This window comes from Nerophis ophidion, linkage group LG03, assembly GCF_033978795.1.
Source record: "Nerophis ophidion isolate RoL-2023_Sa linkage group LG03, RoL_Noph_v1.0, whole genome shotgun sequence".
Taxonomy (NCBI): Eukaryota; Metazoa; Chordata; class Actinopteri; order Syngnathiformes; family Syngnathidae; genus Nerophis; species Nerophis ophidion.
The window spans coordinates 21,837,989-21,864,059 of record NC_084613.1 but is presented as its reverse complement, the minus strand read 5'-3'; the positions used below and the strand labels follow the sequence as shown (position 1 = coordinate 21,864,059).

Sequence of the window (26,071 nt, the reverse complement as noted above, 5' to 3'; positions counted from 1 at the left end):
AGTTTAGCGTTTGTTCGTCTCTAAAGACACGCACCTGAACGCGTTTATGTAACAGTGGAATTAAGTGAAAGGAGTGACCCCTCTTTTCACTCATGCACAATCTTTGTCTCGGCCCGCTGCCAACACGCTCACAGTACAGAAAGCCTTGCGACGTGCCAGTGAGCAGTACCGCAAAGTAAGACAAATTAGAGGCAAAAAAAATACAATTATAAAGCTAAATGTCCCTTTGTGGAAATATTTCAGCTTCAAATTGGATGGGCAATATAAGCTCATCAATACAGACGAATGAGTTAGAATGCCGCGATCACGTGATATGATAATGTCGGACCTCATTTTTCCAACTGGGAAAAAATTAATTTTCAGATGTTTAATATCTGCTTATAGAAATGAGTCCATTTTATTTTTTGTTTATTTGTTCAGGATAACAAAGTTATTTACCTCGCAATTACAGTACAATGGTAAACCATTATACAATAATGAGAAATCAACGTTTATATCCTTTCAAAAAATTACTTACAATAATATATATATATATATATATATATATATATATATATATATATATATATATATAGTATAACCTTAAATTATAAGCACTGTATAGTTTTTTATCAATTATCTATTTAGTTTAACAGCATGATGTAGACAAAAGCTGTGCGTATGTCAGCACAAGGCCAAATATTTTTGGAAGTAAATTATTGTATATTGTTTTAATGTGTGGCACTTTGAGATTATAATATATTGATTGACAGTCTAAAAATAACATGTCTTCCTTCAGTTGTTTTGTTTTTGCAGTTTTATGCATTTTATTGTACAAAATATAAAAAACTCGCAAATCGAATTGCAACTTTAAAGAGACAGATCGCAATAAGATTTTTTTCCTCAAAATCCAGCAACCCTACTTTGTAGGCTGCAGCTTGGTTTACAGAAGACTTAACGCTGCTGCCGAGGAATCCTCTAGCTTATTAGCGGTCATACGATACAGCCAATGTGGTGCCAACATGCTCTCAAACTTCAGGTGCTGTAATGTTGTGACAGATTTGATCCTTGGAGGGATATGTGTGGATAAGTAGCTCACAGAGCACCTTGCATGGGTTAATATACACATTATTGTGACATACCTGGGCCAAATAGTCCTCCACACTGCTGCTCTGTCCTTCAGCCACTGAAGTGCTGAGCAGTCTTGAGGCAAAGCCCTTGTATGGCGCCCCCAATGTGCTGGCTGGTGAAACTAGGGGAACCACGCCCCCTAGTGGTCCTGGGGAGGCGATGAAAGCCCTGCTGTGGTCGTTCACCAACCTGGAACTGGCTTCTGTGAGCTGGTGGTTTGTACTGAAGACAGGCAACAGCACATTCTCTCAGTTGTTTGATTACACCGTGTGTCTTTAAAACCGGCTGCGTTCAGACCTCTGTAGATCAGCACACAGGGACTTGCGCAGCATCTGCTCCTCTCGGTACAGTTCTTTGTATCGTTCCAGCTCTGTGAGCGTGGACTCCCTCTGGTTGAGCGTGTCATGTTGGACGGTTCTGGTTCGGTTCAGCTCACTCTCTAGCTCTTGGATCTTTAAGCACAGGCTGGCTTCATTGGCTGCTTTAATCTGGTTCTCTGCCTCCTGGGTTGCCGCTTGGGACTGGAAGAGAAACATTGAGGGTATACATTTTAAAACAGAGCGGTTTAGCGTCAATGAAACTAATATTCCTTTCTTTCAAAAGGTCTTCAATCTTATCTGAGGAAATTTACCATAATTGCTAGACTACAAGCCACTACTTTTCCCCACACTTTCAACCATACGCTTTATACAATGCTGCAGCTAATTTATGAATTTTCCGTGTTCACAGACCTTACATGCCGACAATAAATTCAGCCTTGACATGGGCAAATTACGGCCAGCCGGATGTCTTCAAATAATTATTTTAACCGTTACCAACGAAACTGCAGGCCCCAATATGATGTGCCATGCATTTTTTAAATTACCGCAAGGCTTGTGAACAATGGAGAGTATTCAAATGGTTGTAATCTGCACTTTAGAGTGAGACACAGATTATTAAAGTAATCTACGTCACAGCAGCTCCAAGAAGACCAGGCAAGAAGCACAGTGGGCAGAGTTCATTTTCAGAGCAGCCAGTAAGATGTTTGTGTCACATCTCACTGACTGATAGAGGCAGATTTCTACAACCAAGTCCTGTTCTGCAGAGAAGTGATATTATATGGATCTGTGGATGTTTTTTGTTCTTTGTTTTTGTTCATGTTTCGCTGAGCATATTTGTTGCATTTTGTTATATGGTAAAAGATCGATCTTGAGACGGTCGCGTGGGAAGTAAACAGATTAAATTTGTCCAAAAATCTGGTGGGTATGGCTTATACACAGTTGCCTCGAAATTACGGTACTAAAATGGCCAGAGATTGTACATTCTGTATCTTCCAGTGCAACATATTTACCCGTTCAGTGTTATCTTACCTGCAAGAAGAGGTTGACTTCTTGTAGTTTCTCTTTTATTTCCTGTCGGGCCTTCTCCTCTATCTCATGGCGATATTGCTCTATCTCCCTCTGCTCTACCTGGGAGGACTCAACTCTGCGTTTAAGGTTTTGCACCTCCTCTTCCAGCAGCCTCCTGTCCAGGTGGGGGCCTTGGTACGCGCCCCTCTTTAGCTCCCCCTGCAGGTCATTCACCTGGTGGCAGTTTGTACAAAGGAAGATGAAGGAATATGATACATCGGTGGAGGTAAACAGCATTCATCAAATGGACATACTTTTTCCCTCCTCCCTTCAAAAGATCTATCCGCCCGGCTGTGTCTTCCCAGCTCCATCTTGAGACTGCTCATTGGAGAGGAAAAGTCAGCCCCTGCGCCTCTGTCCTGATCCCGCAGCATCTTCTTAGCAGTCTTCAGGAGAGTTCGTATCCTAGATTGAGTAGCATAAATACCATACACTAGTCAGTGAAGTTTTGGACTAAAACAGTTTTCTGAAATACCCCTGAGGGCAGCAGTGTCGCAAGCAGCAAGGGAGATTTACACATACTTGCCAACCTTGAGACCTCCGATTTTGGGAGGTGGGGGGCGTGGTTGGGGCGGGACTGGGCGTGGTTAATAGGGAAGGAGTATATTTATATTATTCATATATTATATATATAATATATTATATTATTTATTATTATCATTGTTTATTGTGAGCGAACTGTGGTGCTGAATTTCCCCCAGTGATCAATAAAGTACGCTCTATTCTATTGTATATTTACCGCTAGATTCACCAAGTCAAGTATTTCATATACACATATATATATATATACACATATATATATATATATATATATATATATATATATATATATATATATATATATATATATATACATGAAATACTTGACTTTCAGTGAATTCTAGCTATATATATGTATGTGTCTATATATATATATATATATATATATATATATATATATATATATATATATATATATATATATATATATACATACAAAAGAAATACTTGAGTTTCAGTGTTCATTTATTTACACATTTACACACACATAACACTCATCTACACATTGTTGAGTTAAAGGCTGAATTGTCCATCCTTGTTTTTCTAACCATATGCATGTACAGTAGATGGCAGTAGTGTCCTGTTTAAGAGTATCACAACATTGCTGTTTAAGGCAGACGAACTGCTTTACGGCAGACGAAAACGGACTGCTGTTGTTGTGTGTTGTTGCCGCGCTGGGAGGACGTTAATGAAACTGCCTAACAATAAACCCACATAAGAAACCAAGAACTCGCCCTCGATCATTCTACAGTTATAACGTCATTGGGCAGACACGCTCTTTATATACGTCACTCAGGTCCGAATGGAGCTAGAGGGGGCGTGGCCTCCAGCTCCACCTGAATTTCGGGAGATTTTCGGGAGAAAATTTGTCCTGGGAGGTTTTCGGGAGAGGCGCTGAATTTCAGGAGTCTCCTGGAAAATCTGTGAGGGTTGGCAAGTATGGATTTACATCACTTGGGTTACACACTGTAGTAGTCGTTTTAGAACAATACACAACCCTGCAGCTAGGGGGCAGCAGTGCTCAATCTATTCAACAGGCTCCCTGTTCGACCCGGTAGAAGTACAAAGTATATATGAATATGTGTATAGAGCTAAATGGAGGTGGAGAGATATAGAAGCTTGTGACGGGAATGAAAAGAAAAAATGAGTCCTCGTCAGCTTCACAATAAAGAAAGTAACACGCATGGTGTTTGGTACAGATAAATAAATAGTATCGAATTCTAATTGTAATTCAATTCAGCCGTCGCAAAAAAATGTCTGTGCCCTGGCAAAGGATGTTGCAATCAGGGTTTTATGCTGTTGATTCCAATCATCAATGAGTGAGACGGACCGGTATCAATACCGATACTAATCACGTTTAGGAACTATAAATCTTTCTATTTATTTACAGTGAGTGCTATTGACAGTTTAAAAATATCAACGCGATATTCAAACTAGTTCCTTATTCTCTCCCTCTTTGTGTCCTGCGGTGATCACAGTGGCACTTGATAATGATAGTGATACAAGATATAATGAAAGTAAATATTACTAGCTTAGAAGAGTGACTCCACACTGTGTATTATTAATTGTTTGCATGGAGCGGGATGAGAAGCTAAAATTGTGGATAAAACTGGAAAAGTTACCATTACAGACCGCTAACACCACACCACCTTAGTTAGCCGCGCTCACCCTTTGGAACCCAGCTGTAAATTCCTGGCACTAAACCTGCACAAATAGTTTTTTACATCTTTTAAACAATTATTACATATTCCTCATTGTTACACCTTCGATTTAAGAGGTTATTGCTAAGTGTTCAATGTGATTTTAGAATTTTGTGTACATTGTTCGAGTTTTTTCCATGCTTGTGTTGACATTTCCTTTCCTTTCTGACTTGATTTTAAAGGGTATCGTAATCAGAGGTAAGGTTACATTTGAAGTAAAAAGGTTTACATTGAATATATTTTTTCCTGATCCCTATTTTACAGAGGTCATAAAAATTATAAATAATTATCAATATTGACTGATATAAAAATTTGATACAGTTTTCCGCCAAATCGAATGGCTGATTGGAAACACATAATTAGCTGGTAGCTGCTTGACAGCATGCGAACTGAAAATAAATATAGTTTTAGCCAATAAAATGCATCAATCGGCAATGGCGATTACAAATTTCCTCAGAAAAATCAGGTAATGCTGATCAGTGGTCAATCGATCGGCACATCCCTAGTCATGACAGAAAATAACTGAGAAGAACTGGACTTGGGAAATTTTTGAAGGCTCAAGCTAATAAACACACTGAATCCAAAACACAATAAATAACATGACCCAACCTTAAAAAAAGCATACACAATCACTTGTAAGCTCCATTATTAGCAAGGATGCTTAGGAGTCACCTGTACATCTCCTTTTGAAGCGCCGTGTTTCTCTCCATCTCTTGTTCCAGACGAGAGTCGACTGCGTTCTTCTGCTCTGCTGCTTTCTTGGCTTTCTTCCTTTCTATTTCCACCTAGAAACAAGTCACGCCATAAGCCATTAACCCACTACAGCGTGGTGTCAGGCAGGAGTAAACATTTGTTTACTCATAGCTAAGATCACCTGGCTGCCCAGTTCTCCTTTCTCCCTTTCAAGCTCGGCTAGACGCAGTCCTAGCTTAGAGCGGCTCTTCAGCTCATCCTCCCACATGGCCTGAGTGTCTTGGGCGCTGTTTGATAGTACGCTTTGCTTCTGCACCTTAAACAAATGAGATGAAACAAGTTAGAATTCAAAGCAGCAGTGTCCAAAGTGCGGCCAGGGGCCATTTTTGACATGCAGCTCGTATTTTTTTACGGTCTGCAACATATTCTAGAAATTAAATCACACATACCAGACAAAAAAACAGCCTTAAATATTTGATTAATGGCACCAACAAACAAACATATCTGACTAACTGTGCCTTGTAGTATTGGTTGTTTAATTATTTTCATGCATCTAATCAGGTTCTAAAAATATTTGCACTTCATGTGGGATTTGCGCTGTTGTCTGTTGGACCCCTAAAAAACTTTCCAGCAGGAATAAACACACAAACAATGTATACAACATAACACAAATCAGATTTGTCATTGTTTTCTTGAAAGGCTTAATATATCTTGACGGACTTTAGATTTTGTTTATCACGTTTTATAAAGTCCAATAAATGTGAATATTCTCAAAGTGGTCCACACAGACTACAATTTTTCTCTACGTTTAGACAACCCTAGTTTAAAGAGAAAAGTGTCATTCAGGTCATAAAATACTGCACACGACTCACCTCTTTACTGAGTTGGTCTTCCAGTGCCATTTTACTACTTTGGAGGTTTGTTACTAAACCCTCCAGATGATCTCTGACCTATGAAGATAAAATAAAACATCTAAATGCAGAAGTGATCTTCTACATGAAAATGTATTTGAAATAGTTCAAAGGACTCGAACATGCACCATGCAGCTTGAAACAAAGAGGAGTTAAAGACCAGAGATCGACCGTTATGTTTTTTTCAGGGAAGATATTGATTATTAGTAGTCATGGAGCACATATTCATTTTACCTAAAGGTAGCTAAACATGAAATGTATAGGTCAGTAAAAAGTTGGACTAGGATTTAAATTTTTTTTTTATAAAAATCTCTGAAAATTGGTAAAAATACGGGATTTCTCGACATCACAATAAGTCGCCGTCTACTCAATTTTATTGCAGTTTATGAATTTAATACATGATAAGGTTTCCTCATGAACATTTAAATAAAAACAATTCTGGGCTACTTCATGCAGCTTATAGTTGAGGCCTTTTTTTTAAGATAGCCGACATAATTTCTTCCTGGATGTTACAGAAAGTATGAGAATGTGTGAGCTGCTGTCTACCCTCCTTTACTTATATAATAAGTCTCCTATTTGTCAAGATATTTACACAAAGTTTGGATTTTTGGTAAATATATATATATAGCTGCAAGTGTTGGAACAACTCGATTGCTGCAGTAGGGAAGACAAACAAAACGGAACTGGGAAGCCGACAGGAAAGAAGGACAAAAATGGAATTTTCCGGCAAAAAAAAAATCAAAGTTTTGACAGGTAAGCAGGGGGGCATGAGCGTTGCTGTAAAAGCAGCTGAGCAGATCGGAGAAGAATTCTCACAAGAACTCATATAAATGTCTTGTCAGATACCAAAACATATTTGGGGAAAATAATTGACAATGTGAGTAATTTTCATTATCAAATTAATTTAATAAAAAGGAAACTTCTTACGATTGCTGCAGTAGGGGAAGACAAACAAAACGGAACTGAGAAGACGACAGGAAAGAAGGACAAAAACTGAATTTTCCGGCAAAAAAAAATCAAAGTTTTGACAGGTAAGCAGGGGGGCATGAGCGCTGCTGTAAAAGCAGCTGAGCAGATCGGAGAAGAATTCTCACAAGAACTCATATAAATGTCTTGTCAGATACCAAAACATCCATCCATCCATTTTCTACCGCTTATTCCCTTTCGGGGTCGCGGGGGGCGCTGGCGCCTATCTCAGCTACAATCGGGCGGAAGGCGGGGTACACCCTGGACAACTCGCCACCTCATCGCAGGGCCAACACAGATAGACAGACAACACTCACACTCACACTCACATTCACACACTAGGGCCAATTTAGTGTTGCCAATCAACCTATCCCCAGGTGCATGTCTTTGGAGGTGGGAGGAAGCCGGAGTACCCGGAGGGAACCCACGCATTCACGGGGAGAACATGCAAACTCCACACAGAAAGATCCCGAGCCTGGATTTGAACCCAGGACTGCAGGAACTTCGTATTGTGAGGCAGACGCACTAACCCCTCTGCCACCGTGAAGCCAGATACCAAAACATATTTGGGGAAAATAATTGACAATGTGAGTAATTTTCATTATTAAATGAATTTAATAAAAAGGAAACTTCTTACGCAGGGCAAACGGGATGGTGCTTTAGCAGTGGTTATTACTATCTACTTCAGAAAATATTACTATTTTAAATACTGGTATCATATGTGTATGTATTGAATGTGCTGGTGTAGTTATGCTGTTGTTGTAAAAATAATAACAAAAAATACTGATTTAGGTCAAAATCGATAATCGGTCGATCTCAACTAAGGACCCCAGAAACCAAAATTATTGAACAATGTCCATATGCATATCTGCTACGTTTAATGATTGTGTGCATCATCTGAGTGATGGATTTCCGAAAGAAATCACAGAAAGATCACTGGGTTTTATTCAGTAGAAAAACTAAAAGACGCACACAGACAAACTAGAGTACGACTAAATCCACAACACCAACCATTCCTCCATTTGGACTGTCAGAGAGCTGGAAAGAAGTACATTTCTTAAAATGGTGACAATAACAAAGCATATGCTTTAAAATATGCGTAAGTAATGTGCACCGTGGTGTGCTGTATACTTTAAACATACAATGATTTCTGTGTAGCACTCACCTTTGCATCCTCCTGAGAGCATTTCTGAAGTGCTTCCAGTTTGTTGGACTGTTGCTTTGCAGCAGCCTCTAGCCTGACGTTCTCGATCTCCAGCCTAGCGTGGATAACAGGAGAACAGAATGTGTAGAGAAACATGTTAATGCACTTTCAAAAATGTACGCAGTAAGCGTTTACCTTTGCATGGCCTCTTCCAGCTGTTTGACAGTGGTATCGGAGGCGGCGGCAGCAGACAGCGCCTCCTGCTGCTTCTGAGCAGCGGCACCAAGTTCATTCTCTCTTTCGTCCAGACGAACCCTTACCTCGTTTGTTTGTCTCTCTGCTTGTAAACACTGCCCCTCTCTTTCCTCCAGCTGCATGACAGAGCACACGCTACAATCATTTTGATAAATGGAGAACATTTTGGTCAGAATAATCCTTACATGAAATGTTCATACGGTTTCATCCCTAACACAGGTAAGATATGCCAAGGAATAAAATACATGTCAGTTAAATAGTATTGATTTAATTTTTTTTCTATAGAGACAATTACTTCTTTTCAGCATGGCCATAATCTCAACAGACTGTCAACTTGTTATGCACTCCTATAAATTGAAAATGCTGTACAAAAAGAAAAATACAGTGGATCTTCGATTAACGAACCTCTTTATTTGCTATCTTTTCGGTTTACAAACTGTTAGACCGTGGCAAATATATTGTGCAAACCATGTCTCCGTATACAAACGCTTCATTCATTCACTTTGTCTCCTGCTGGCAGCCATTTTGTGCTTGCTCGTATTGACGAGATTGACAAAGCTGGCTTCGTACCACAGCAAGTTCGTAATTGTGATGAGTACTGACTTTTCTGTAAAAATATGCCAAAGCAGACTTATATCACAGAGAAAGAGAAGACTAGCTCTCTTTCAGCAGCGCCTCTCCCAAGAGCACACACACACGGCCCTTCCCCCTGTCCCCTCCCGTTCTGTCTGCTCCTTTCTTTAGCGCCTCCTTTGTTAATGTTAATGTATTGTATGTGGATTTAAAATATTATAATTGTTGGAATATGGTTGTTTAAGTTAAGTGTTTTTGTTATGGTTTGTGTGGGCTCTAACGGGACTTCAGTGTGTGTGCGCGTGTTAGCAGAGCAGCACAGTTAAGCTTGTCGTTGTTGTTGTTTTGGCTTGTTAACAAAGAAAATGTTTATTTCTTACCTCTTTGGTATGTTATATACAATACTGTAAAACACTTTATGTTGTGTTACGACTGGACTCCATTTTTCCTATTTACATAGCTTCTTATGGAGAATTTTTCTTCAAAATAAATTTTTTTTGACATACGAACCCTGTTCAAGGACCAATTAAGTTTGTAAATCAAGGTTTCCACCCTAACTAGTTATGTGAGAATGGAAAGAACACAAAAAGATGCTTGGAACCACTTCTCCTTTCTTTGCGAGGATTATGAATAATTATTCATCTAAATTGGAAAACGTAAACAACGTAAACTCCGTCCGCCATAAAATAGAGCGGCTCCAATTGGCTCAATTGTAAGTGGACTTTTGATCACATTTATTTAAAATTAAAAATGCATAAAAAACGAAAACTCCGTCCGCCGTCATGACTTTCATAACGATAGGTAAAATTCCCAAAAAGTGCAGTTTGCCTTTAAAGGGGTCATATGATTATTTTTCTACATGTAAAACACTTCCTTGTGGTTTACATAATAATAATGGATTATATTTATATAGCGCTTTTCTACCAACTAGATACGCAAAGCGCTCACACAGAAGTGAGAACCCATCATTCATTCACTCCACATTCACACTCAAATTATGAAAATGTAAAACACTTGTGGTCTACATAACATGTAATGGTTGTTCTTTGGTCAAAATGTTGCATAAACTATGTTTTACAGACAATGTTCCAGCTGTTTTCTGATCGTCTCTTCATAAAGTGCTATTTTGTGGGCGGTCTTATTTATGTGCCTCCACTTTGACAGTGTCTTCTCCCCGTCATATTTGTTGTAGTTTTTAGCGCTTCCATTCTGCTTATATCTGTCTACTGACAGATATAAGTTAGGACTATGCAATACTTTGTATTAGAAATGGCAACAGCTGAAAATGCATGTGCACGTACGAGCCAGTCTGTCCCACAACAAAAGCATAGAGTAAAAGAAAAAGCTTATTGAAAACAGCGCAAACTAAGATGGCGGACTCGCGCAAATCATTTTGGGTAAATCTTTACCATATTTTGATAATCCGCATAGGGAAAAAAATCCTAATGACTCATTTCCCAGAGGTATGAAGGAAAGCAAGATTGTTTTATAAATATCCCCGCAATGCCTCCACTGATGGAATTAACATTTTCAGGACTTACGCAGTAGCGATGAGGTGGCGACTTGTCCAGGGTGTACACCGCATTCCGCCCGATTGTAGCTGAGATAGGCACCAGCGCCCCCCGCAACCCCAAAAGGAATAAGCGGTAGGAAATGGATGGATGGAGGACTTACGCAGATCCCAGATACACAAAAACCGATACTTATAGGTGAGAAAAGTTTGATTAACCCAATAGCTCCACTTTAATAAACTTATTTCTCCCTACCCCGCAATACCCCTTTCAGTGTGCATGTAAAACCACAGGATAAAAATGCAAAGTTTCATACTTTTAAAAAATTCAATTCCCGTATCTAATACTTTTATTAGGGTCCAAGTGTTCATGCTGGTAAAATTTATACTGACCAAAATATAAAAGCAACATTTCTGTTTTTTGCTCCAATGTTTCATGATGTAAAACTATTACAATATACACAAAGGTCATAATTCCTCTCAAATATTGTTCACAAATCTTACACGTGGTCCGTGGTTGTGAGGCCGGTTGGATGTACTGCCAAATTCTCTGGAGAATGCTTATGGTAGAGAAATTAACATTCAATTCATGGGCAACAGCTCTGATGGACATTCCTGCAGTCAGCATGCCAACTGCACGCTCCCTCAAAACACGCGACATCTGGGGCATTGTGCTGTTTGATAAAACTACACATTTCAGAGTGGCCCTTTATTGAGGACAGCCTAACGTACACCTGTGCAATACTCATGCTGTTTAATCAGCATATTGATATGCCACACTTGTGAGGTGGGATAGATTATCTTGGCAAAGAAGAAAGGCTCACTAACACAGATAGATTTGTGAACAATATTTGAGAAGAATATGTATTTTGTGTGTATAGTAAAAGTTTTAGATCTTTTAGTTCAACTCATAACAAATGGGAGCAAATACTACAGTATTGTGTTTATATTTTTGTTGAGTGTAGTTCCGACTGTAGAAATAGAAATTGTACATGGATAGAGGACCTCCTGTACGTCGCGAACCACAAAAAAAAGTGGAACTGCTGGCTGCAAATGTCCAAGTTGTCCTCTATCGACAACACCACCCAATCTCCAGAGGGGTTTGGAAAAAGACGTAAACATAAAGTGGCACTGTACTCTTTTGATTACCTTTCCTTTAAGCTTGTCCACGTCTTTGAGGAGCCGATTCTTCTCTTCCTCCAAGTCGTTGCGGTATCTTGTGTTGATCTCCAGAGAAGCTTCGCACATTGACAGCTTCTTTAACGAGTCAGCCAAGTCTTGCTGCACCTGTCTGTGATTAGCCTGAAATAGGACAACATCCAGAGAACATTTAATGTGTTGACCTGATCAAACGATAGGCGGGGATCGTCTTGTTATTCAGGCAGGAGAGTTTACTTCTCTTTCATTTTTCTCCTCCTCTAATTGGTGAATGCGTTCTCGAAGCTCGGCAGCCTTCGCGGCCAGGTCCTGATTCCTGTCCTGCACTAGGTGTATCCTCTCCTCACAGTCGGAACGAAGCTTGGACAAAGTGTCAGTGAAACTTTTCTGGGCGTCTGTTACCGCATTATCCTTTGCGACACCTTTATTTTGGGCCTCTTCCAGCTGTTGCCGTAGCAACATGCCTTCACTTTGGGCTTGGGCTAAGCGCTCCTGTGTGGCCTCTTGGCGCGCTGCGGCCCGCGTCACCAACTCCTTTTCGGCGCGCAGAGCGGCCTCCAGCTCTTTGACCCGTGCAGCTATCTGGTCATTTTCACGTTGCATGGTGTTCAGCACAAGGTTTTTCTCCGTCAGCTGCATCGTGGCCTGATGGGCCTGGTTCTCCGTGCTGTTTGCGCGCGCCTCTGCCTTTGCCAGCTTCTGAGAGAGGCTGCTGACTGCCTCATGCTGGCTGGAAGTGTCGCCTTTGGAGATACATTCAGTCAAGCAATGCTTATGTGTATACCATCTAGTGGCACGCCAAATAATTAATTAAATAACCAAACCCAGTGTTACTGTTCAAACTGTGTGTAATTGGCCAAAAATATCAAATATACTTGCTACATAAAACACTGGCCTTGTTTTAAATTAATACTTAAAACCTACTACACTACTGAATTTTAATGTTGCTCAATATGGTGGTACACAGTTCACTGCATAGTCATCTTTAAGTTCATATAAATTATGCAAGCGAGTAATAACCTGAGTAATAACCCGATTGTGGCTGAGATAGGCTCCAGCCTCCCCCCCCCCCCTCCCCTTGACGAAAGGAAAGGAAATAAGCGGTAGAATATGGATGGATGGATAATCATAATTAATCTAAATTCACAAGTGTGATTAATCTGATTATAAACTTAATCATTTGGCAGCACTACAAATACTTTTAAAGTATTTTAAACTTTAAATATTATGTGTTAATGCAAGAAATAGTTATATCATCAGACATTCCAAACATTTTTTTCATTAAAATACTTAGCAGTAAACATCTGTTTGACTCATTTTTCCAAAGCCAGTTATTTATCAAATTGTACACTGTAGAAACAACTATACATTTTACGGCTGTTGCCATAATCTTTATCAGAAAGAAAACCTTGTCAGTTCAAGTCTCAGACTTAGATTGGTCAGATCTAGTCTAGCGGCTGGTGCCCAAACCTCAAATATTTATATCCCAATACCAGGAGGCTGTGCCTGGGCCCTACCTTAGTGAGAAAAACCACCGTTGAGATACAAACAAGCAATCCTACTGGCAATGCCAAGCGTTATTTCCCACAGTTAGCATTGAGGTATTGTTTGGCAGAACGATCGCTGTGGATCGACCAATACCGGACCAAAATATTCGGAATCACCCAAACAAATGGCACAAAAGGATCATCAGTGACCAGAATGTTTCTAACACCTGTTATTTGTTGGAGGCTAAATTGCAGAGTATATTAGGAATTGTTGAAAGGACATTGTTTGATATTTACATACTATTTACTGTTACAAACGGCCTTTTGACGGCAGCCATGACTAAGATGAGTTTGACACCCCTGCTCTGACGTGCGAGTGTAAAGTTAAGAAAACTGAACTCATACTAACTTGAGAGCCTGTCTTTAAGACGATGATGTTCTTCTTTCTCCCGGAGTAGACTTTTCTCTGTGTCTGACTGAGCTGCCATGCAACGCTTTGCCTCCTGCAGAGCCACGGTCAGACGGGTGCGGACTGACTCCAACTCCACTGCCATCGTCTCACGGGTCTGGCGCTCATTGTCCAGGCGGTTCGCAGTCATGGTCAACTCGGACTTCAAGGCAGCCATTTGGTTGTTGAAGTCCAAGATGGTTTGGTTCAGGGTGTCATTGTTGACTCGGAGAGCTCGCCGAGCCTCGTCCAGTTGCTCCTTGACGGCATTATTCTCCTCCTGAAGGTCTCGCTGCTTGATGCTGCTGCTGGCCTGGGAATTTTCAAGGTCTGTTTTGAGGGTGCTCAGCTGCTCCTTAAATATAGAAATCTGCTGGAGCAGCTCACGCTCTCTGTCGCTGGCCTCTGTGAGCTGAGACAAGGCCTGTGAATGATGACATGCACTATTTATTATTACAACATTGAATTAACATTTAAAATATAAAACATTTGCAAGTGACTGTCAACGAGAAAAATGGCGCTCTAACATCAAAGGAAGTTTTTACAGTCCATATCAGTGTTTCTTAACCATAGAGGGCCACCCAAAATATTCGTTCCTCAATTAACAGTGGTACTTAGTTGTCATACACTTTTCCACTACTTGTGGCAGTGTGGACAATATCAAACAAACAGAAAAAGTCTGGAGCCAAAGTCATACAGAAGTTTCTTAAAAGCCAAAAATTATGACTTAAGTGTTGAAAACATATTTTCATTTCAACTTCCATTTTATTGACAGTTTCGCCAAGAAATACATACATTATTCAGTTGGTTTATTTATTTTTTGCACAACATAACTGTCTGAATGCTGAGAAACATTCACACATGTAATTGTATCTTAAATATTTTTTTTCAAGTATTTACACATGGTTTTGTATCATTTGTCCAGGTGTATTCTGTTATACTGTAAATTGGCTAGAGATTAGGGCTGTGAATCTTTGGGTGTCCCACGATTCGATTCAATATCGATTCTTGGGGTCACGATTCGATAATATATCGATTTTTTTCGATCCGATTCGATTCTCGATTCAAAAAGGATATTTTTCCGATTCAAAACGATTCTGTATTCTTTCAATACATAGGATTTCAGCAGGTTCTACCCCCAGTCTGCTGACATGCTAGCAGAGTAGTAGATTTAAAAAAAAAAAAAAGCTTTTTATAATTGTAAAGGACAATGTTTTATCAACTGACTGCAATCATGTAAATTTGTTTTAACTATTAAACAAACCAAAAATATGATTTATTTTATCTTTGTGAAAACATTGGACACAGTGTGTTGTCAAGCTTATGAGATGCGATGCAAGTGTAAGCCACTGTGACACTATTGTTCTTTTTTATTATTTTTATAAATAAATGATAAATGGGTTGTACTTGTATAGCGCTTTTGTACCTTCAAGGTACTCAAAGCGCTTTGACACTACTTCCACATTTACCCATTCACACACACATTCACACACTGATGGAGGGAGCTGCCATGCAAGGCGCCAACCAGCACCCATCAGGAGCAAGGGTGAAGTGTTTTGCTCAGGACACAACGGACGTGACGAGGTTGGTTCTAGGTGGGATTTGAACCAGTGACCCTCGGGTTGCGCACGGCCACTCTCCCACTGCGCCACGCAGTCTAATGATAATGTCAGTGAGGGATTTTTAATCACTGCTATGCTGAAATTATAATTAATATTGATACTGTTGTTGATAATATTAATTTTTGTTTCATTACTTTTGGTTTGTTCTGTGTCGTGTTTGTGTCTCCTCTCAATTGCTCTGTTTATTGGAGTTCTGAGTGTTGCTGGGTCAGGTTTGGTTTTGGAATTGGATTGCATTGTTATGGTATTGCACTTTTTTTAAATGAGAATCGATTCTGAATCGCATAACCTAAACGATTCGATTTGTATTCAAATCAAATTTTTCCCACACTCCTACTAGATATAGTTATTGAATGCGATTAAAGTCAAGAGTAAGATGATTAATTCAGTATTAATATTTGAGTGGGCCTTGGTGGTCAAAAAGGTTAAGAACCCCTGGTCTACATAATATGCGTACCTAATAGTTACATCATTTAAATGAATGCAACTATAAATAACATAATAACTGATTGTCGATTACGGGGTAAATCTAACAAATGAGATTTGACCATAAAAACCCTCAGTGTAAGACAGCCATAGAAATATGATTTAGTTTTGACGCTGGACACCTTTCCTGGTGCAAGCCTCGCATTTGTGTGTATAATTACACCACCAGAACAATTTAATAATTAGAATGAATTAATAACGTCTAGTCAGAACCTTAATGAAAGTCAGTAATAGCTAAAATTGTGCAGTATTTAAAAAATGTTTTTTTTTAGCTGCCCTATAAAAAAAAATACTCTTTTAGAAAATAAATCATGTATTATTACTTTAAAGATTCTTGGTGCTTGTGCTTTATCAGCAAATCAATCACGGCTAACTGTCTTTTGCGCAAACTGGCTGGCTATTAGTGCGGCGGGGCTGACCTCACTACTCTTGTTTATGTTCCTCTTGTTCTCCTCTTCTATCTCCTGCTTCTTGCGCACATGACTGTTGAGCAGATTCTCCAGCACGGTCCGTGCGCTGCGCTCCTGAGCCAACAGCGTCTGGGTCTGACTCTGGTCCTCCTCTAGCTGTGGGCGTGACGGACAAACTGTCAATGTTGGTTGCCCACTCACAGCGTCTCATTAAAATATGGCATGTAGTTGATTTCAACCTGTTTCTTGAAGTTGAGCAGTATTCGCATCTCCAATTCCAGGTTCCTGAGAGTGAGCTCCACTTTCTGCTTCTCCTGAACCTCCAACTGTCGCTGCTCCTCCGTCCTCCTCAGCTTATCCCCGGTGGTGCTGAACATCATGTTGGCATTACGGCTGTTTTCCTGCTCCTGTTTTAGCTGGAACCTGTGACGCAGAAAAATGTGATGACAATGACTGAATCTGAATTTGTCGCAGAAAGCGCCTACCTGAGGTTTGTAACTTCGGTCTGCAACTCTAGCTGGTTTCGCTCTAGGGTAGATTTAACATCCTTGACCTCGTCCAGCGAGCTTCTCAGCTGCACCTTTTCGGTTTCCAGGAGGCTCACCTTGTCCGCAAAGTAAGCGTGGCGGCTTTTGGCTTTCTGAATGGAGCGCTCATATTTGTGGAAAATGTTCTGCAGCTTCACCATACTTCTGGAGTCTGAAGAATAAACAAATGTCAAACTTGTTTTCCTTTAGAGCCACATCGCAGTTTTGTCTGCCCTCAAAGGGCGACTTGTAAATATGTGATAAAAAAAATGTTTTTTTTTACATACGCTTAAAAAAATTTTTTATTTTAGTGTAAAAAAGTCGCTCAGTTACCAGAATTTTATTGGGAAAGTTGCAGTGTTTTTGTTTTTTTTACGGGATATTACCGTAAATGGAATGGAAAAACAGTACCACTCTTTTTTTTTTTTTTTTACAGTAAAATGTACTTTACAGTTGTCTATGTAATAGTGTATTACTGTAACACAAGAAGTACCAGTTTTTTTGGGGGTTAAAAAAACTGGCAGTTTAGTTGCCAAAATGTTCCTGACTATTGTAATTTTTACAGTGCACAATTTGGTAACTTGCTTTGAAATCATAAGTCAAGCTGATATTAAAGTACTTATTTTTATCTAAAAAAAAATATAACCTTTTGTTGCATTATTACATAATATTACATTTTAAAAGACATGCATATGAAGATAAGCAGGCAGTTCATGTATTTTTTGAATGTCAAAATGAAAAGAACAAATATTTAGTAAAAAAATATTCTTTATTAAAGTATATTAGTACCGTTTTGCGGGCTATATAAAATGATGTGGCGGGCCAGAACTGGCCCCCGGGCCTTGAATTTGACACCAGTGGGCTACATGAAGGTGCGTTTGTCAGATTTGATATTTTGAAAGTACTACTCTCTCTTGTAGTTGGTGTTTCTCGTTGCCTATTTCTTGCATTGAACAAAGACAGTCTCCCAAGTGAAATTCCTTGTGTGTTAAAAATGCTTTGCCAATAACGTTAATTCTGATTTCAATATCTGCCTTTTTTCTACCTGTATCAGCTTTAAAAAAAATAATAAATACAAAATAACTACAACAGCAGATGCAATACAGTCAAACACCTATCTATAGTAAACCCTCAAGGGAAACGAAGAAAGTGACTGCTATAGACAGGTGGCCACTATACGCAGGTAAGCCGCCATTTTCAATTTCCTTACACGTTGACCCTTAAACAACTGCGTATACATCAGCAAAAAAAAAACAAAATAAAAAAATCGTATGTGACACTACATACATCATGCACAATTCTATTGCTCATGCAAAAACAGCAATGTAGCAACAAAAACAACAACAGAACAATGCTCCTTTCTGATTACAGGCATTAATTACAGCAAGGAAAACACAAACATTAATCGCTAGTAAACATTCTTATTTTTTCATATCATTACAATCACACACAAAAAATACATTTACTTTCTCTCCTTGGCCACATCTCCTTATTCATGATTATGCACATTAATTACAGCACAGAAAGGACAAACATGAATCGCTGGCAAACACTTATTTTTTCAAATCATCAATTTCACAGTCAAAAAACTGTTTGGGATTCAAAATGAGAGGTTGCTATAGACAAAGTATAGGCTAAATGTTTCTGTGGGCGGAATTTTGGTGGCAGTTATCGACAAGTGACCGCTAGAGACACAGGTGGTTGCTAACACAGGTTTGACTGTATATACAAATACTGTATGATACCAGGATTTAAAAACATATTTAGTGAAGTAGATAGTAATAACCACACGCTGTAGCCCTATTTTCCCCCAAAAATTATTTAGTAGTAACAATTACCTTGTTTGTCAATAATTCTCCCCAAATATGTTTTAATATTAACAGGGCATTTATTTGAGTTCTTGTGAGAATTCTTCTCCAGTCTGCTCAGCTGCTTACACTGCGGCGCTCACACTGCAATAAGATAGTATAAAAATAAAAACATTGCGAGTTACTGTGATGTAGATACATTATTTCTGTTTCAGTCCAAGCCATAAAATGTATTTAAAAATGTTTATTGTTTGAAAAATCTCCTTTTTTTTTTAATTTTCCCAATCCATTTACCATATTTTGAAATGCGAATCTTAACGCTCCTCTCTGACCTGCAGCATTAGACACACGTAATAAAGTTGTTTGTAAAGTTCCTTGATGTTTTATGGGGGGCTAAATAACCACAACATTAATGCCGCATATATGGTCTGACGTTACCTATAAATTGTTTTTTTTCCAAAAACAACTTAAAGCCTCTTCCAACCATTTACTACCCTATACTATTATTTTTTAGCTAAACTTTACTGCAAATGAATATCGGCTACAAATATCGTTTATCGGCTTCCTTGACTGCAAATAATTGGTAACGGTATGAGCCCTGAAAAAAACATATTGGTTGATCACTCATTTGTGACAAATGACAGACAAATTTAAAAGGCGCATAATCACCAACTACTTGATTATCATCACCTGCCAAGAACTCTATAGTCCTTTTTAAAAATAAAATAAAACACCTGTAGTGACTGAGTCCAGGTTCTGGATGAAGAGGGAGCCACATCCATGGCCTGAATGGGAAAAGTCAGAGTCATCCGTGGTCATGTCAGACGACGAATTGAGCTCATCCATATCTTCGGACACCTTCACTTCTTTGAGATTCTAATTGAAAGTGGGGTCTTAATTTGCATTTCATATTAAATCAGTATTGGAACAACTTTAGAAAAAAGCACCAATACCTGTTTTTTCTTCTCTTCTCCTGTTTGGCACCTGTTGTCAGCAACCAACAAGAAATGGGATCATTGTGAAAACTGGAGGTTATAAAGGAGGTCCTTGATGTATGTACGAGGTCTGTGCCAGCAATCTAAGTCGGGTTTTAGAGTATGTCGGACCTTCTGCCTAAATTAACCCACAACTCACTCGCTTTGTACACAGCAGGGCTCTTTAACTAAAATACTCACAGCCCAACATGCCCTACCATGAATTGATTAACGTGGACCCCGACTTAAACAAGTTGAAAAACTTATTCGGGTGTTACCATTTAGTGGTCAATTGTACGGAATATGTACTGAACTGTGCAATCTACTAATAAAAGTATCAATCAATCAATCAATCAATCAAACAATGGAAACACCGCTCTATATAACAGCGCTCAAATGTTTTAAGGAATCTGCTATAAGAAAGTTAAGTCTCTTCAAAGTTATTTGAACTAAACTCACGGGCTGGTCTGGTGTCATTTCCAGGCCGGATTTAGGCCAGATAGACATGATACACAGAACACATGACCGACATGTGTAACATGTATAAAGCAGTCCCTCAAGGATTTTACAGCCTTTTTTTGATTGTTGCCTAAAATTTGGATTTGTTGAGTTTTCGTGAATTGCCGCAATCACGACATCACAGTATCCTGGAGAGACTGATAAAGGGAGCGAAACATTCTTATTATGAATATAAAAATATCCTTGATGATGGTTGCGGTGTTTGAGCACTTGGACTGGGCGTGTGGGCAAAGTTTATATGCATTTCTACTTGTTTCTGAGCATGTTTTGTCGTATTTTCCCTTTCTTTTTCTTCGACGCATTACCATCGGAGAAGTCTGATGCTTCGGACAAATAATGGTGGACAGTGTTACCTAAAACAAACAAAAGGGATGCTGTCCTTCCTCAGTGTAGCCCAGTCCTTCTCAAATAGTGGGGCAGGCCCCCCTGCGGGTGGTGGCGGTGCGATGCCAGGGACCACTGGGAACATGCTTTTTTTTGCCGTACCAGAATATGATAAGGCGTATCTAGCTCTCTGTTTTACTGTAACCACGCTGAGACGAGGACAGACTGGTGTGTTGTTTCCTTTAATGTTAATAAACTAACATTTTTACACAGAGGTATAGTTATAACAATATTATAAACACATTTTTTTAATTTTCTTTTTCCTGGGAGGCGTAACAGAAAATATTTGACAGGCACTGGTGTATCCATATGTACGTAACGACTTAAGCATTCTACTACTTATTGTTTTATTATTATTCTGCCGCCCGCAGACAACTAGTTCTCGCTTTTTGTAAAAAAGTCCTTCTAAAATAGTGGGGCAGGCCCCAGTATGGGGGGAGCGGTGCGATTATTAATGTAACCATTAATTATGATTTCCTCGTTTTGATTTGTGGAAACAAAATCAGCATAAATGTTTTTCTTCATTTTTGTTTTGAATGTTGAAAATTGTTCTTCGGAGTTAATGTTGCTGACAAATTTTAATGTATTATTATTTATTGACTTTCATTTTTCAGTATCAAATGGTTTAAAACTGTCAAAATATGTCTATAGTTTGAATAGGGATTTAAAAAAAATGTATTCTGGCAAATTGATAAATCTTTTCTATAACACAAAAAACAAGGTTAATAAAGTTGATCTATATATTTTTGTTTCATTTTATTCATTGTTAGTTGTTTTTATTAAGGATACAATGTTATGCAGAGGTGTTTTTATTACAATGTTATATACAAATTATAAATGTTTTTCTTCCAAGGGGGTGGAAACAGCAAATAATTGAGAAGCACTGTTCTATCAGGCTTTCTGCAGCTGTCAGCCAGTCTAAATAAATGCTTTGTAATTCCTTTTGTAATGCAACTTAGAAACAAATTTAAAGCCATGTCCTGATTCAGATTGTTATTACTGGTGCATATATAGTCAAAAGCATACAATTTTCTGTATAAAATTATAAGCATTTGACCATAATAATAATGTTAAAAAGGTTGAAAAGTTTACCATGAATGCGGCCTAATTAAGCACTAATTTAATCATGTTATATAATAATAACAATACAAATAACATTTTCAAACACAATAAACATATTTCATTACAGTTGTATTTTTTATCATTATTTAATTCAACTTAATTATCCTAAATCGGTAAAAAAACATGACAATAAAATGGACTATCAATATTTGTTAGTAAAAATTGCACTTCAATAAATCATTCATGAAGTGCTTTGTCCCCAATTGGAAAAACTGTTGGGTTGTTCGTTTTGTTGTCTTTTTAGTTGCCAATTGCAATTGTGAAATATTGTTTAATGCCTCTGGACATTGTATTTAATGCCATATGAAGCCTTATTTTAGAAACATCAATTTAATTACTTTTAATGCTTTTTAATGCCATTTGAGGCCTTATTGTAGCAAAATCCATTTAATGGCTTATAATGCAGTTTAATGATCCGCGGAAACCCTGTGTACAGTATGACTAACTTTTTGGGAATGGGTACATAACCATAGAACATCGTAACATGGGGCCCATCTGTATACAAGAATATACCAGAGGTTAGCTACTGCCGAATGCATACCTTTCTTCATCGTCCGTCACGTCACTCAAAGTGCTGTCATCAAACAAAGAGAGCTGTCTGGCTTCGGTCTGAGGAGTTCCACAGGCCTTGCCAACTGCTGTTGGCAGCGAGGTCTTCTCTACGGTCTTTTCTTCTGCTTTGAGTGAGAGTTGTGATTCCACCAGAGGCCTGCTGCTGCTGTGGAAGCAAAAAAAACCCTAGTAATAACTTAACAATTGCAATTAGAATAAGAAAGTTCAGACTTTTGTACACAGTAGGTTTCTGTGCTTGTTGAGAGAACTCAAGCTTGTCTTGACATCTCTTAGCGACTCTCTGACCTGGTCTCAGGCTTCTTATTGGAGTGTTCCTTTAATGCTCTTCCGCCTGTGTCACTATAATCACTGATGTTCTTCATTGAAACAGCAGCCTTGTAAGTAACTTGGTCAACCTAAAAAGAAGAAAAAAGCATGTTCGAGTCAGCGTTCAGGTTAGTTTTGTATATTTCGCACAAGGTTATACATAATTGAACATCTCTTTGGAGACCGAACACCTTGCCGCAGGAATTGTATTTGACAGAGATGCACAAAGAAGCAAATTCTATGGGGGAAAGAACACATGCCAAGTCCATGCAGGATGCACTAGTCTATAGTGTAGGATGTATTCTGTAAACCACAAACACAACACAAGACTAAGAAGTGCAATATCACACATGAAAACAAAACACTTATTTGTCCAAAGTTAAAGCTCTCCACACGCAAAGTTAATAAAATAAGATGAAACACAGTCACAGGATGAGCCATCTTCTACCTCTTTTTGGAGTTTTCCTTCATGTCCCTCCAGACAGTCCTCATCACCCCTGTGCTTAAACATGTCTTCTTTAGAGTCTTCATCAGAAACAACCAAGGATGATGCTGAAAGTCTGCTGGGCCATAAATGTTTAGACTTGGGAAGTTCTTTGGGGTTCTTATTAGAGGTGGTGCGGCTCCTCTCAGGTTCTTCTGGATTAAGATTGTGACACGGTCCATGTCTGGCACCATCAGATATGGCAATAGAGAGTTCTTTTGCTGCGAGGGCTTGTGGTGTCTCACAGAGGATGGGTTCTTCTTCTGGCATCTTCTCCTCGCTCTGGGAGTTGTCAGCAGCCTCTGAATCTTGCGATCCGGACTCCTCATGTTTGGGCACTGAGAGGCGAACCAGCCTTCTTGCTCTAGCATTGGGCCGTAAAATCACCTTCCCGTCCTCCTCATCACTTGACTCTTCAGGTAAGTTAGCCTTGGTCTCCTTTAAACTGTCAGCAGCTCTACCGAAGGTGGGTTTAACTTCCTTTTGCTCCAATTCTTCCCAAAGATTCTCATTCTGCGTCTCCAGTAGAGCAACATCATTAGACCTCGCCTCTGCACTCTTCTGATTTCTAACATCGCTACTGTTGTCTCCACCATCAGGAGCCATATAGGCAGTTGTGTGTGGATCACAGGACTCTAATACATCATCTTTCTCCTTGGAGGCATAGGCGGAAAAACACAAAACAAGACAGACCAAAAAATAAGGAATTTCACAATGATCTTTCCATACCTTTTAAAGACAGTAGAATACCTTAAACATAAATGCAGAATGATAGAAAATAACCTTCTGAGACTCAGCGATGCATTTTGGTACTCTTGAAAGGTAGAATAGACCAAGTTGTCCAGAGCAAATGACATTGCAGAAAAATCTACATATTTTCAGATTTAAAAAAAAAAGTTGTTATATTGTTTTCACCCTATACAACAAATGCAAAAAAATTGCAGCTTTTGGTTTTCTGGGTGTCCGGAAGTTAAAATAGAACTGCATTTTTTTAGGAGTTTGCCTATCATTCACAATTCCTATGTAAGACATTAACACATTTGTTTTTTCTTTTTTTAATGCATTGTAATTCATAAAATACGGCAAGTATGAGGTGGCTAACAATGCAAGGAATTCATTGTGCCCATAATGCCATCTAAAAAACATTGAAAAAGTGACAACAATACTCCATTTACTGTACATCTTGTGACTTGAATAATAACCAAGTATTGGCATTAGTGTTGTTATAAGTGCTAACTACTAAAGGAACTACTTTTTGTGGTTTAGTGATTACGAGTCTTGGGAGGTCTTGTTTTTTTTTCCTTGTCATCACAAACCTTCTGCAGTAAACAAAGTATAACTGGTGTAGTGAATACTACATGACTTTAATTTCAAGTTAACATTTACTAAACAACACTTTCAAATGGTAAATTATTATTTGTGTTATTTGATTACTTGTATACATCAGTGCTTCTCACCAGTGTTTGGCAAACAGCAAGTGGTCACCCACATTGTGGAGTTTTTAAAACTCAAATTCTGTATCTTATAATTAATAAAATTATATTAAAGTGCATTTTTAATTTGAGGTACTGTAAAATAATGTCTACCAACTAGGGGTGTAACGGTACACAAAAATTTTGCTTCGGTACGTACCTCGGTTCAGAGGTCACGGTTCGGTTCATTTTCGGTACAGTAAGAAAACAACAAAATGTAAATTTTTTGGTTATTTATTTACCAAATTTGTAAACAATGGCATAACATACATATACACACAGGGTCCATTGCCAGGGTTAATACATATATAACACATAACATAAAAAGTAAATAAGTTAAGGCTCAGAATGGTTTCTTAACAAAACCTTTCCACATATCAAGTGCTTTTTTTGATAGATTGATTGAGACTTTTATTAGTAGATTGCACAGTACAGTACATATTCCGTACAATTGACCACTAAATGCTAACACCCCAATATGTTTTTCAACTTGTTTAAGTCGGGGTCCATGTTCATCAACACCGCCCGCCGTCTTTTGGAGACATGTTCAATAAATATTGATGTTAAACATTTATTTTTTTGTGAAGAAATGTTTAGAATGAAGTTGATGAATCCAGATGGATCTCTATTACAATCCTCAAAGAGGGCACTTTAAGTTGATGATTACTTATATTTGTAGAAATCTTTATTTATAATTGAATCACTTGTTTATTTTTCAACAAGTTTTTAGTTATTTGTATATCTTTCTTTCCAAATAGTTCAAGAAAGACCACTACAAATGAGCAATATTTTGCACTGTTATACAATTTAATAAATCAGAAACTGATGACATAGTGCTTTATTTTACTTCTGTATCTTTTTTTCAACCAAAAATGCTTTGCTGTGATTAGGGGGTACTTGAATTAAAACAATGTTCACAGGGGGTACATCACTGAAAAAAGGTTGAGAACCACTGTTATGAGAGTAGCGTGTTCGTGGCCCTTTATTATGTGACGCATGTGACGTCAGTCAGTGTGTGAGCGAACGAGGTGAGGGACCTTAGCGCGAGTGTGGCTGGTGGATTGGCTGTGTGCAAGACTTCAATAAAGCCATGATTTGCAACTAATAGCTGGACTCTTCATTTACCATGGAGTCCGGAGCTGTGGAGACCCACTGCCGGGTAGAGTGAAGGGTTATATGCCCAAGGGAGACACTATGGGAGCCGGAAGCAGAAAAAGTGCAACACATGTTTGACGTGTTGTCAGAAGCAGCTGCTGAACAATCTTAACAAACCTCCGTCCTCCATTGTTGTATCGCGCAGCCAAAGTGTTCCCAAACGGGAGATTTTAACGAGGCAGGAGGGTCTTCCAGCTCTGGCTTTTACATGTTGTCCTAGCCTGCTAGCTGCTAGCATGTACTTGTTCGGTACACCTCCGAACCGAAACCCCCGTACCAAAACGGTTCGATACAAATACACGTACCGTTACACCCCTACTACCAACACATAAAACATGTTTAATGA

General features: G+C 38.7%; 1 protein-coding gene across 3 annotated transcripts in view; it reads right to left on the bottom strand.

Moving 5' to 3' along the window:
* Nucleotides 1-26,071, bottom strand: part of LOC133549318 (ankyrin repeat domain-containing protein 26-like) — a 53,569-nt gene that overhangs the window by 3,164 nt on the left and 24,334 nt on the right. For 2 of the 3 annotated variants that reach the window (XM_061894593.1, XM_061894594.1), the window contains 20 exons: nt 23,063-23,752; nt 22,594-22,703; nt 22,277-22,453; nt 19,690-19,720; nt 19,471-19,612; nt 16,887-17,100; nt 16,641-16,824; nt 16,411-16,557; nt 13,845-14,307; nt 12,186-12,691; nt 11,940-12,092; nt 8,648-8,823; nt 8,474-8,567; nt 6,304-6,381; nt 5,613-5,747; nt 5,411-5,523; nt 2,753-2,903; nt 2,460-2,672; nt 1,408-1,631; nt 1,122-1,332 (listed from right to left, as the gene is read on the bottom strand). In XM_061894593.1, the coding sequence (XP_061750577.1) occupies nt 1,122-1,332; nt 1,408-1,631; nt 2,460-2,672; nt 2,753-2,903; nt 5,411-5,523; nt 5,613-5,747; nt 6,304-6,381; nt 8,474-8,567; nt 8,648-8,823; nt 11,940-12,092; nt 12,186-12,691; nt 13,845-14,307; nt 16,411-16,557; nt 16,641-16,824; nt 16,887-17,100; nt 19,471-19,612; nt 19,690-19,720; nt 22,277-22,453; nt 22,594-22,703; nt 23,063-23,752 (4,212 nt within the window). The remainder of the gene's footprint in view (nt 1-1,121; nt 1,333-1,407; nt 1,632-2,459; nt 2,673-2,752; nt 2,904-5,410; nt 5,524-5,612; nt 5,748-6,303; nt 6,382-8,473; nt 8,568-8,647; nt 8,824-11,939; nt 12,093-12,185; nt 12,692-13,844; nt 14,308-16,410; nt 16,558-16,640; nt 16,825-16,886; nt 17,101-19,470; nt 19,613-19,689; nt 19,721-22,276; nt 22,454-22,593; nt 22,704-23,062; nt 23,753-26,071) is intronic. The other variant, XM_061894595.1, reaches the window with a different exon arrangement.